Raw genomic sequence first — 12,549 nt, 5'->3', positions numbered from 1 at the left:
CTCTAGAGGTTTCAATTCTTGTCGGATTTAACTGAAATCTAGTACTATGACGTCTTCTTTGGCATTTAATGGATGTACCAAGCATAGTTCAAAACGTTCAAAAACCTGATTTAGCTCCCATATTAACCTACTTCCAGATTTGATTTCTTGAGCCTCTAGAGGGCGCAATTCTTATCGGATTTGAATGAATGTAGTATGACGTCTCCCATGACATTTAATGGATGTACCAAGAATGGTTCCAATCGGTCGAAAACCTGATATAGCTCCCATATAAACCGTTCCTCTAATTTTCCTTCATGAGTCTCTACGCCTAACAAACGTACCAATTATGGTCTGAATCGGTCTATAACCTGATTTAGCTCCCATATAAAACGTACCTCCGATTTCACTTCTTGAGCCTTTAGAGGGCTGAAATTTTGCACATTGACTTCTCCAATGACCTCTAACTTACGTGCCAAGTATGGATCGAATCGGTCGAAAGCCTGATATAGCTCCCATATAAACCTATCTCCCGATTTTACTTCTTGAGCCTCTAGAGGGCGCTAAAATTTTGCACAGTGACTTCTGTGTCCTCTTATGTACGAGCCAAATATTGTCGGAATCGGTCCATAACCTGATATAGCTCCCATGCAAACCGATCTTCCGATTTATCTTCTTGAGCCTCTAGAGGGCGTAATTCTTAACTTATTTTGCTAAAATTTTGCACAGTGACTTCTTATGCCCTCTAACAAACGTGCCAAATATGGTCTGAATCAGTCCATAACCTGATATAACACCCAATTAAACCATTCCTCCGATTTTACTTCTTGAGCCTCTAGAGGGCGTTATTCCTTACCATATGCAAAATTTTATGGTAATTGGACAACAATAATCGTACAAACAGACAAACGGACTGACGGACATAGCTAAATCGAATCAGGAAGTGATTCTAAGCCAATCGTTATGCTTAACAGTGGGTCTAGCTTGGCTCCGTCTTAGCGTTGCAAACATATGCAAAAAGTTATAATACCCCATTCTACAGTTGTGGTGTAGGGTAAAACAAGTAAAGCGTGCTTAGTTCGGCCGGGCCAAATCTTGGGAACCAACATGGATTCTGCTAAAACTTTATACAAAAACTAGTAAAAATGAAAGCATCTAGGAATCGAACAAGGATGATCAAGGGACCGGTTTATATGGGAGCTATATCAGGTTATAGACTGATTTTGGCCGTATTTGGCATAGTTGATGAAAATCGTAACAAATCGGACAAAAATTGAGGATTGTAATTTCTCAAGAAGTCAAATCCGGATATCGGTTTTTAATGGAAGCTATATCAGGTTATAGACCAATTTGGACCGAACTTGGCGTAGTTGTTGAAAGTCACAACGGAACTTCACATGCAAAATTTCAGATATATCGGACAAAAATTGCAGCTTCCAGGGGCTCAAGAAGTCAAATCGGGAGATCGGTTTATATGAGAGCTATATAAGGTTATAGAACGATTAGAACCACAGTGGGCACAATTGTTGGAAGTCATAATAGAACACCACGTTCCGCCAAATCGGGCAAAAATTGCGTCTCCCGGGGGGTCAAGTTTATATGGGAGCTTTATCAGGTTATAGACCTATTTGGACCGTACTCAGCACAATTGTTTGAAGTCAGAAAAGAAAACAACGTGCAAAATTTCAGCCAAGTCGGACAAAAATTGAGACATCCAGGGGCTCAAGAAGTTAAATCGGGAGATCGGTTTATATGGGAGCTATATCAGGTTATAGACCTATTTGAACCGTACTCAGCACAGTTGTTTGAAGTCAGAAAAGAAAACAACGTGCAAAATTTCAGCCAATTCAGACAAAAATTGAGGTATGAAAAGGCTCCAGAAGTCAAATCGGGAAATCGGTTCGCATGGCAGCTACATCAGGTTATAGACCGATTTGGACCGTACTTGGCACAGGTGTTGGAAGTCAAAACGGAACACTACGTGCAAAGTTTCAGCCTAATCGGACAAAAGTTACGGCTTCCAGGGGCTCAAGAATTCAAATCAGGAGATCGGTTTATATGGGAGCTATATCTAAATCTGAACCGATATGGCCCATTTGCAATCACCAACGACCTACATCGATATTAAGTATCTGTGCATAATTTCAAGCGGCTATCTTGACGCGTTCGACCTCTATCGTGATTTCTAGAGACGGACGGACGGACATGACTAGTTAGACTCAGAATGTCAAGATGATCAAGAATATATATACTGTATGATATATAAAGGAAGCCACCATAGCGCAGAGGTTATCATGTCCTCCCATGACGCTGAACGCCTGGATTCGAATCCTGGCGAGACCATCAGAAAAATTTTTCTGCGGTGGTTTTCCCCTTCTAAAACTTCTCTCCAAAGAGGTGCCGCACTGCGGCACACCGTTCGGACTCGGCTATAAAAAGGAGACCCCTTATCATTGAGCTTAAACTTGAATCAGACTGCACTCATTGATATGTGAGAAGTTTGCCCCTGCTCTTTAGTGGAATGTTCATGGGCAAAATTTCCATTTGCATTTTTTTATGGGGTCCTAGATCAATATTTCGAGGTGGTACAAACGGAATGACTAAATTAGTATACCCCCTTCCTATGGTGGTGGGTATAAAAACTTTTTTTGGTTTTGGCTTAAAATTGGGGCAACTACGGCCATTTAAGTAAAACGCGGGAGCTATATCGAAATCTGAACCGATTTTCACCAAAACTGTGCAAATTTTCATGATGATTGGCTAACAAGTGCTAACTGTACCTTGAATATAAAACGAGGACAGACAGGCAGGCAGATTCCCAACCAGACGGACATGGCTAGAGCCAACTAGGAAGTAATTCTGAGTTGATCGATACACTATTAACTGCCAAAGTAGTGGTTCTAGGTATAAATTGTGTTTCAAGTGTCATAGAAATATTTGTCAGACGCTACCGCCTATGACGCAGAACTCCTGGGTTCCAATCCTGGCGAGAAGAAAAAACAATTTTTTCCACGATAGTTATTCCCATCTAGTGCTGGCGACAATTGTGAGGTACTATGCCATTAGAAAAAACGGCCCCTTATGGTTGAGCTCAAACTTGAATCGGACAGCACTCTTGGATATGTGAGAAGTTTGCCTCTGTTCCCTAGTGGAAAGTTTGTGGGCAAATTTGCAAATTTGCCTTATAAATGTTTACTTTGTACGCTAATTAACTTCTAAGATTTAAAATCCTCCAATGTATTCCAAAAAATTGCACTTTATCCAATTTTGAATGCATTTGCAGCAAACATTAGCATTAAGCGATCGGCAGGATATTTCGTTTATTAGGACCAGAAGAAAAAAAAGAAGGGTATGCGTTTCTCTATTTGCAAAAAAAAAATGCCGTATAGGATGGGACGCTCTACTATACATTCAAAAATATAAGCCCATGGGTTTGAAAATATTGTGTACATGTGTCGTTGTGCCCACCACTACTTTAAATCATATTTACTTAAGGTAAGTTAAAGTTAATATTATCTAGTATTAAATAACAATTGTTTTTCTTTCCTCTTTGTATATCTATGTACATTGCTCCATATAAATCTTAACTCTATATCATTTGGAGTTACCGCACTTATGGCTAAATCACGAAATCATCTGACGTCAACCTACATACGCCTTACGTTCCGCTCAGTCTTCTCGTTTACAATTACAACTTGCACTTTCCGCTTACTCTACATAGCATATTCTGATCTTTTTTTTTTACTTAATTTTAAGCCACCCTCAATAACGTTCTATGTCTATGGTTGTCTCCCTTTGAGTTTGCAACTCATCCTGCCAATGTGTCCTCTTTTGCTTTTTTGGCCTCTCCAAGGAATCCTGCAAATTTAGCTCACTTCCTTCAAAGGCTTTGTTTAGATTTTGTTGCAGATTACCTCCCGCCCTGATGGTGGAAGCCGAAGTGGATCTGCGTATATTGCGAATACTTCCATGACCGTTACCATCATATATGGTGGCTATGGAGGAGCATTTGCTGCGGCTATCTGTAAACTCAACACTGAGGATAGGTGATTTTTTGCCAGAACCTCCAGTGCAGGAACCCGTCTCGGAGCATCTATCACATTCATGTTTGCTATGGAAAAAAGAGAAAAGTTTTCATTAAATTGGAAATCGAACACATAATCTCAAAACTTACGTGGGAGCTTTTTTACATCCCACAAAGAATATCAACACTGTTAGTATGACCATAGCTGCCAGTACCCCAGAGAGGCCTGCTATCATTGTCATCATTTCATGGGGTTCGCCATCAGAGGTTACTTTGGTAACTGGAAAAAAACAAGGAACAAAAAAAAATAATGAAATTAAAAACAAGTAAAAGTGTGCTAAGTTCGGCCGGGCCGAATCTTAGGAGTAGTTGAAGGGCTAGTTGAGGGGCATAATTTGATTCTACATACCAAACTTCTGTCAAACCAGCAAAAATTAAGGCTTTAAGGTTTACATGGAAGCAATATCAGGTTATAGACTGATTTGACACAGTTGTTGGAAGTCCTAACAGAACAGTTCATGCGAAATTTCAGCCAAATCGAACAGAAATGTGCGGCTTCCAGGGGCTCAGGAAGTCAAATCGGAAAATCGGTTTATATGGGAGATATATGGGGTTATAGACCCATACGGACCGTGCTAAGCTGAGTTGTCGGAAGACATAAAAAACACCATATTCTCAATTTCAGCCAAATCGGTAAAAAATTGCGGCTTGTAAGGGCTCGAGAAGTCAAATTGGGAGATAGGTTTATATGGCAGCTATATCAGGTTATCGACCGATGAAGACCGTACTTGGCACAGTTGTTGGAAGTCATAACAGAACACTACATGGAAAATTTCAGACAAATTGGTAAAAAATTGCGGTTTGTAAGGGCTCGAGAAGTCAAATCGGGAGATCGGTTTATATGGGAGCTATATCAGGTTATAGACCGATTCGGACCGTACTAGGCACAGTTGTTGAAAATCATAACAGAACACTACACGTAAAATTCCAGCATTATCGGACAAAAATTGCGGCTGCCGGAGCCTCAAAAGATCAAATCGGGAGATCGGTTTGAATGGGAGCTATATAAGGTTATCGCCCGATTCAGACCATACTTGGCGCACTTACTGGAAGGAAGTATGCTAAGGAACAGGTGGATAAATTGTGTGTCCCATAGTATAAATATAACGGAGAAAGTGGCACAAGGCACGCCACAGGGGGGGGGGCATTTTATCGCCACTCCTATGGGTAACCACCATAAATGACCTATTACGGATGCTGACTGAGGAGGGATTTGATCCCGTCTGCTACGCAGGATAGATATAAGAATATAATAGTATAGACATAAGAGTTTTGATCCGATAAACGAATAATAATCGTTTGCTGCTATCAAAACGCTTTTGACATTAAAGAGTTTTTCGTTTTACAACAAAAGAAATGTCTTTTTACCGTAGGCGAATAGACCCTTCTAAGGGTTTACAATAAACAAAGTAAGTTACGTTCAATAATGCTACATTTATGGCTAATTTTTGACATGTAGAAGCAAAACATTTCACAGTTACAATAAGAGAAAATCTTTGTAATGAAAGTAATTGGTTTATCGTAAAAGAATTCCAAACGTTTTATTTTTTTGCGTGTAAACATGCAAAATCTAATAATTGTTATTACTTTCAAATGTATATGTATATATGTAAATTCAGGCGTTTGTGTGTGTGTGCGTTTGTGTTTCTGTCTGGTATGATATTGAAATTACTCAACCTAACGGTTGCACTTTACAGATTTGTACTCTTCTCTGTTGTTGTTGTTATTGTGTTGTGGTAAGTATTGCAATCAACGAATGCATGCACATGTCTACTCGGCTGTCACGATCAAAAGCTTTCAGGGGCAATTTGTCGGATTAATAACGCGGCGGTTTTGTTTATTGTCTGTCTTATAGTGGGGGTATTGCGTCTGGCAAACTTCAACTTGACACTTGTGAGGAGAGTGTTTGTTTTTGTATTCAGATTTCTGCACTACCTACTTGACAGTGTTTTGCCATTAACAAATTTTGACATTTGCATTTCGAGGGTTTTGTGGGAGAGTAAACAAAGTGATGGGCAATCACTCAAGAATGGCTTAAGAGCAGAGTATTGACAAGATTTATTATTCAAGTTTGTGAGACAACAAATAATACCACTTAAAAAGAAGAAGATTAACAAATGAAATAGTTTCTATGCAAATGTTATTCATTATTAATGATGCTGGATTTTGTTTTTGTTTTGTTGGTGAAAAGAGATTTATGCGACAGAGGAAGTCCAATGAATGCTTGAAATGGGTGTGGCACACTTTGGTAGCATACATAGATTTGGAAGCTTTGTTTAAGCAAACATTTTAGAAAAAGAATGATTTTGAAACAAGTAAGAGCGTGCCGGGCCGAATCTTATATACTTTCCACCATAGATTGCATTTATCGAATTCTTTTCCCGATATCTCTTTTTTTGGCAAACAAAAGACAAAAGAAAAGAATTGCTATAATACTGGAGCTATATGAAGTTATGGTGCGATTCGGACCATAAATGAATGCTGAACATTGTAGAAGTCATTGTGTAATATTTCAGTCCATTCGGATAAGAATTGCGCCTTGTAGGGGCTCTAGAAGCAAAATCGGCAGATCGGTTTATATGGGAGCTGTATCAAGCTATTGATCGATTCAGACCATATTAGACACGTATGTTGAAGGTCATGAGAGAAGTTGTTGTACAAAATTTCTTCCAAATCAGATGAGAATTGCGGCCTCTAGAGGCTCAAGAAGTCAAGACCCAAAATCGGCTTATATGGCAGCTATATCAAAACATAGACCGATTTGAACCATACTTAGCGCAGTTATTGGAAGTCATAAAAAAACACTATATGCAAAATTTCAGTCAAATCGGATGAGAATTGCGCCCTCTAGAGGCTCTAGAGGCTCAAGAAGTCAAGACCCAAGATCGGCTTATATGGCAGCTATATCAAAACATAGACCGATTTGAACCATACTTAGCACAGTTATTGGAAGTCATAAAAAAACACTATATGCAAAATTTCAGTCAAATCGGATGAGAATTGCGCCCTCTAGAGGCTCAAGAAGTCAAGACCCAAGATCGGCTTATATGGCAGCTATATCAGGTTATGAACCGATTTGAACCATACTTAGCACAGTTATTGGAAGTCATAAAAAAACACTATATGCAAAATTTCAGTCAAATCGGATGAGAATTCCGCTTTCTAGAGGTTCAAGAAGTCAAGACCCAAGATCGGTTTATATGGCAGCTATATCAAAACATAGATCGATTGGAACCATACTTAGCGCAGTTGTTGGAAGTAATACCAAAACACCACGTGCAAAATTTCAGTCAAATCGTACGAGAATTACGCCTTCTAATGGCGCAAGAAGTCAAGACCCAAGATCAGTTTATATGGCAGCTATATCAAAACATGGACCGATTTGGCCCATTTACAATTCCAACCGACCTACACTAATATAAAGTATTTGTGCAAAATTTCAAGCGGCTTTTAGACATAGTGGTCAAGCGGATCACGATGGCCCTGTAGTTGGAACAGTTGTTGAGAGTCATAACATAAAATTTCAGTCAAATCGGACAATAATCGCTGCTCCTAAGGGCCCAAGAATTCAAATCGGGCGATTGGTTTATATGGGAGCTATATCAGGTTATAGACCGATTCGGACCGTACTAGGCACAGTTGTTGAAAATCATAACAGAACACTACACGTAAAATTCCAGCATTATCGGACAAAAATTGCGGCTGCCGGAGCCTCAAAAGATCAAATCGGGAGATCGGTTTGAATGGGAGCTATATAAGGTTATCGCCCGATTCAGACCATACTTGGCGCACTTACTGGAAGGAAGTATGCTAAGGAACAGGTGGATAAATTGTGTGTCCCATAGTATAAATAACGGAGAAAGTGGCACAAGGCACGCCACAGGGGGGGGGGGGGGGGGGGGGGGGGGCATTTTATCGCCACTCCTATGGGTAACCACCATAAACGACCTATTACGGATGCTGACTGAGGAGGGATTTGATCCCGTCTGCTACGCAGGATAGGTATAAGAGTATAATAGCATAGACATAAGAGTATTGATCCGATAAACGAATAATAATCGTTTGCTGCTATCAAAACGCTTTTGACATTAAAGATTTTTTCGTTTTACAACAAAAGAAATGTCTTTTTGCCGTAGGCGAATATACCCTTCTAAGGGTTTACAATAAACAAAGTAAGTAACATTCAATAATGCTCCATTTATGGCTAATTTTTGACATGTAGAAGCAAAACATTTCACAGTTACAATAAGAGAATATCTTTGTAATGAAAGTAATTGGTTTATCGTAAAAGAGTTCCAAACGTTTTATTTTTTTGCGTGTAAACATGAAAAATCTAATAATTGTTATTACTTTCAAATATATACAATATGTATATATGTAAATTCAGGCGTTTGTGTGTGTGTGCGTTTGTGTTTCTGTCTGGTATGATATTGAAATTACTCAACCTAACGGTTGCACTTTAAAGATTTGTACTCTTCTCGGTTGTTGTTGTTGTTGTGTTGTGGTAAGTATTGCAATCAACGAATGCATGCACATGTCTACTCGGCTGTCACGATCAAAAGCTTTCAGGGGCAATTTGTCGGATTAATAACGCGGCGGTTTTGTTTATTGTCTGTCTTACAGTGGGGGTATTGTGTCTGGCAAACTTCAACTTGACACTTGTGAGGAGATTGTTTGTTTTTGTATTCAGATTTCTGCACTATCTACTTGACAGTGTTTTGCCATTAACAAATTTTGACATTTGCATTTCGAGGGTTTTGTGGGAGAGTAAACAAAGTGATGGGCAATCACTCAAGAATGGCTTAAGAGAAGAGTATTGACAAGATTTATTATTCAAGTTTGTGAGACAACAAATAATACCACTTAAAAAGAAGAAGATTAACAAATGAAATAGTTTCTATGCAAATGTCATTCATTATAAATGGTGTTGGGTTTTGTTTTTGTTTTGTTGGTGAAAAGAGATTTATGCGACTCAGGAAGTCCAATGAATGCTTGAAATGGGTGTGGCACACTTTGGTAGCATACATAGATTTGGTATTGGGTTGCCCAAAAAGTAATTGCGGATTTTTTAAAAGAAAATAAATGCATTTTTAATAAAACTTAGAATGAACTTTAATCAAATATACTTTTTTTTACACAGCTGATAACTGACAGAAGAAAGAATGCAATTACAGAGTCACAAGCTGTGAAAAAATTTGTCAACGCCGACTATATGAAAAATCCGCAATTACTTTTTGGGCAACCCAATAGCTTTGTTTAGACAAACCTTTTAAAAAAAGAATGATTTTGAAATAAGTAAGAGCGTGCTAAGTTTTGCCGGGCCGAATCTTATATACCCTCCACCATAGATTGCATTTATCGAGTTCTTTTCCCGATATCTCTTTTTTTTGGCAAACAAAAGACAAAAGAAAAGAATTGCTATAATACTGGAGCTATATGAAGTTATGGTGCGATTCGGACCATAAATGAATGCTGAACATTGTAGAAATCATTGTGTAATATTTCAGTCCATTCGGATAAGAATTGCGCCTTATAGGGGCTCAAGAAACAAAATCGGGAGTTAGGTTTATATGGGAGCTGTATCAAGCTATTGATCGATTCAGACCATATTAGACATGTATGTTGAAGGTCATGAGAGAAGTCGTTGTACAAAATTTCTGCCAAATCAGATGAGAATTGCGACCTCTAGAGGCTCAAGAAGTCAAGACCCAAGATCGGCTTATATGGCAGCTATATCAAAACATAGACCGATTTGAACCATACTTAGCACAGTTATTGGAAGTCATAAAAAAACACTATATGCAAAATTTCAGTCAAATCGGACGAGAATTGCGCCTTCTAATGGCTCAAGAAGTCAAGACCCCAAATCGGTTTATATGACAGCTATATCAAAACATGAACCGATTTGAACCATACTAAGCACAGTTGTTGGAAGTCAAATCAAAACACCACGTGGAAAATTTCAGTCAAATCGTACGAGAATTGCGCCTTCTAATGGCTCAAGAAGTAAAGATCAGAGATCGGTTTATATGGCAGCTATATCAAAACATAGACCGATTTGGCCCATTTACAATTCCAACCGACCTACACTAATATAAAGTATTTGTGCAAAATTTCAAGCGACTTATAGACATGGTGGTCAAGCGGACCACGATGGCCCTGAATGACTCGCTTGTGTTAGCAAGCGAGTCATTCAGGGCAGAATGCCCTAATGTAAATCCAAGGGGCAAACAGCGACCGCCATGGTGGACCCCATAGCTGATTGGTCTAACGAAGGACTGCAGAAAACTCTTCAACAGAGCAAAAGCATGAACAGCACCACACGATTGGGACATCTACAAGACTGAGCTAAGAAAATATAAGGGCGAGCTGAGAAAGGCTCAGAACAAATCCTGGGTAGAATTCCACGGAGCTGCGTGGAGGATACATCTGAGGCCTCTAGGCTAAGGAAGATTCTGTCCTCGAGACCTATTACGGTGGGCTATATCCAGAAGTCAGAGAATGTATGGATAATGTGTAGTGAGGAAACACTAAAACTACTCGTTGATACACATTTCCCGGGAAATTCTCCAACGGACAACGTGGCGCCAAAAGAGGTTGTCACTGATATGCATTCGTCGATAAGAAAGTTCGACTCCTTTAAGTCGCCATGCCCTGATGATGTATTACTGGTGGAATTACAAGCTGTGTCTGATAGACTAGTTTCCTGGCTTAGGGAGATATACTCTGCTTGTATCAGAATGTCATATATCCTGTGGGATGGAGGGATACGAAGGTCATTTTCATACCGAAAGCAGGAAAACCTTACCACACGAAGGCGAACGATTTTCGTCCTATTAGTCTGTCATGCTTTATACTGAAGACTCTTGAGAGGTTGTTAGAAACATATCTAAGGGCAAAGATCTCTGGAGATCGCCTGTCGCGGCAGCAGCTTGAATATGGTAAAGGCAAATCCACTGAAACAGTCCTTCACGACCTAGTCGGCTACATAGAGGACACTCTCGCTGTCAAGGAATATACAATGGTAGCATTTCTTGATATTCAAGGTGCTTTCAATCATGAAGAAGTTGGAGTTTCTAGGCATCAACTCTACCGTAAGAAAGTTTATTAATAACTTACTTACTAAAAGATGCATTACGGCAGGCTTGGGATCTGTAGATTTCAAAACATGGTGGTCGCGTATGCTGATGATTGCGGCATTGCGGTTAGGGGAAAGTTTGCCGACACTCTAAGAGATATACTTCTACGTGCAACAGCAAAGTGGTCTACCGAAAGTGGTCTAGGTATAAATCAGTGCAAGACAGAAGTACACTAGTTCTCTTCAGCAGGAGATACAAGTTGCCTACAATGGCACCCGTCTCTTTGGGAGGAGAGAATGTTCCATTTACAGAAAACGCAAAATACCTGGGCGTTTTGCTGGACAGGCAATTGAACTTGAAATCCCACGTTTTGGAAAGGGGCAAGAAAGGCAACTACACCTGCAAGAGAGCCATTGGCAAAAGTTGGTGGTTTAGACCGCGTGTCATGTATTGGGTGTATTCTGCAGTTGGCAGACCTATAATGCTATATGGTGTTGTGGTCTGGTGTACGGCGCTTCAAAAGACCACCTACTGCTCAATACTTATCCAGATCCAAAGGATGGCTTTTTTCTGCATCACAGTCGCACTGAGGACGATACCATCTGACGCACTGATGCCTCTGGACATTGTGGCTACCCAAATTGTAGCGACCACTGCCGTGAGGTTAAGGGAGCTTTCTCTTTGGCCATGTGGCGACTACACAGGAAATTGAACTTGAAATCCCACGTTTTGGAAAGGGGCAAGAAAGGCAACTACACCTGCAAGAGAGCCATTGGCAACAGTTGGGGGTTTAGACCGCGTGTCATGTATTGAGTGTATTCTGCAGTTGGCAGACCTACAATGCTATATGGTGTTGTGGTCTGGTGTACGGCGCTTCAAAAGACCACCTACTGCTCAATACTTATTCAGATCCAAAGGATGGCATGTTTGTGCATCACAGTCGCACTGAGGACGATACCATCTGATGCACTGATGCCTCTGGACATTGTGGCTACCCAAATTGTAGCGACCACTGCCGTGAGGTTAAGGGAGCTTTCTCTTTGGTCATGATACAATATCCGCTGTTTTAGTGTGGATTACACCCTACCTGAGCCGCTTTTCGATAAAAAAAATACTGCACCACTATTCCTGATAGAACCGATTGGAACTGCGATATCCCGGGTAACATAAGTTACATAGACTTCTATGCGGATGGTTTCAAACTAAACGACCAGGTGGGCTTTGGGGTGCACTCTAAAGATCTGGAACTGGTCATATCGAAAAGGTAACGCGACCACTGCATTGTGTATCCAGCAGAGATCGTTGTAATTAAGGAAGTGATGGAATGGCTAAGATAAAATGTCATTACGACGATTGGCATAAATATCTTCTCAGGCAGCCATTAAATCGGTGGAGGACGTATAACTG

At 40.1% G+C, this 12,549-nt stretch overlaps 1 protein-coding gene across 2 annotated transcripts in view; it reads right to left on the bottom strand.

Moving 5' to 3' along the window:
• Positions 1 to 3,365: 3,365 nt before the first annotated feature.
• Positions 3,366 to 12,549, bottom strand: part of LOC106090816 (uncharacterized) — a 240,974-nt gene continuing 231,790 nt past the window's right edge. For both annotated transcript variants that reach the window (XM_059368382.1, XM_013257135.2), the window contains 2 exons: positions 4,154 to 4,283; positions 3,366 to 4,090 (listed from right to left, as the gene is read on the bottom strand). In XM_059368382.1, coding sequence (XP_059224365.1) covers positions 3,742 to 4,090; positions 4,154 to 4,283 — 479 coding nt within the window. In that variant the 3' untranslated portion in view covers positions 3,366 to 3,741. The remainder of the gene's footprint in view (positions 4,091 to 4,153; positions 4,284 to 12,549) is intronic.

Source organism: Stomoxys calcitrans, chromosome 4 (genome assembly GCF_963082655.1).
Source record: "Stomoxys calcitrans chromosome 4, idStoCalc2.1, whole genome shotgun sequence".
In the NCBI taxonomy this organism is placed as follows: Eukaryota; Metazoa; Arthropoda; class Insecta; order Diptera; family Muscidae; genus Stomoxys; species Stomoxys calcitrans.
The sequence above is the reverse complement of the archived record's forward strand: the minus strand, read 5'-3'. Positions and strand labels throughout refer to the sequence as shown.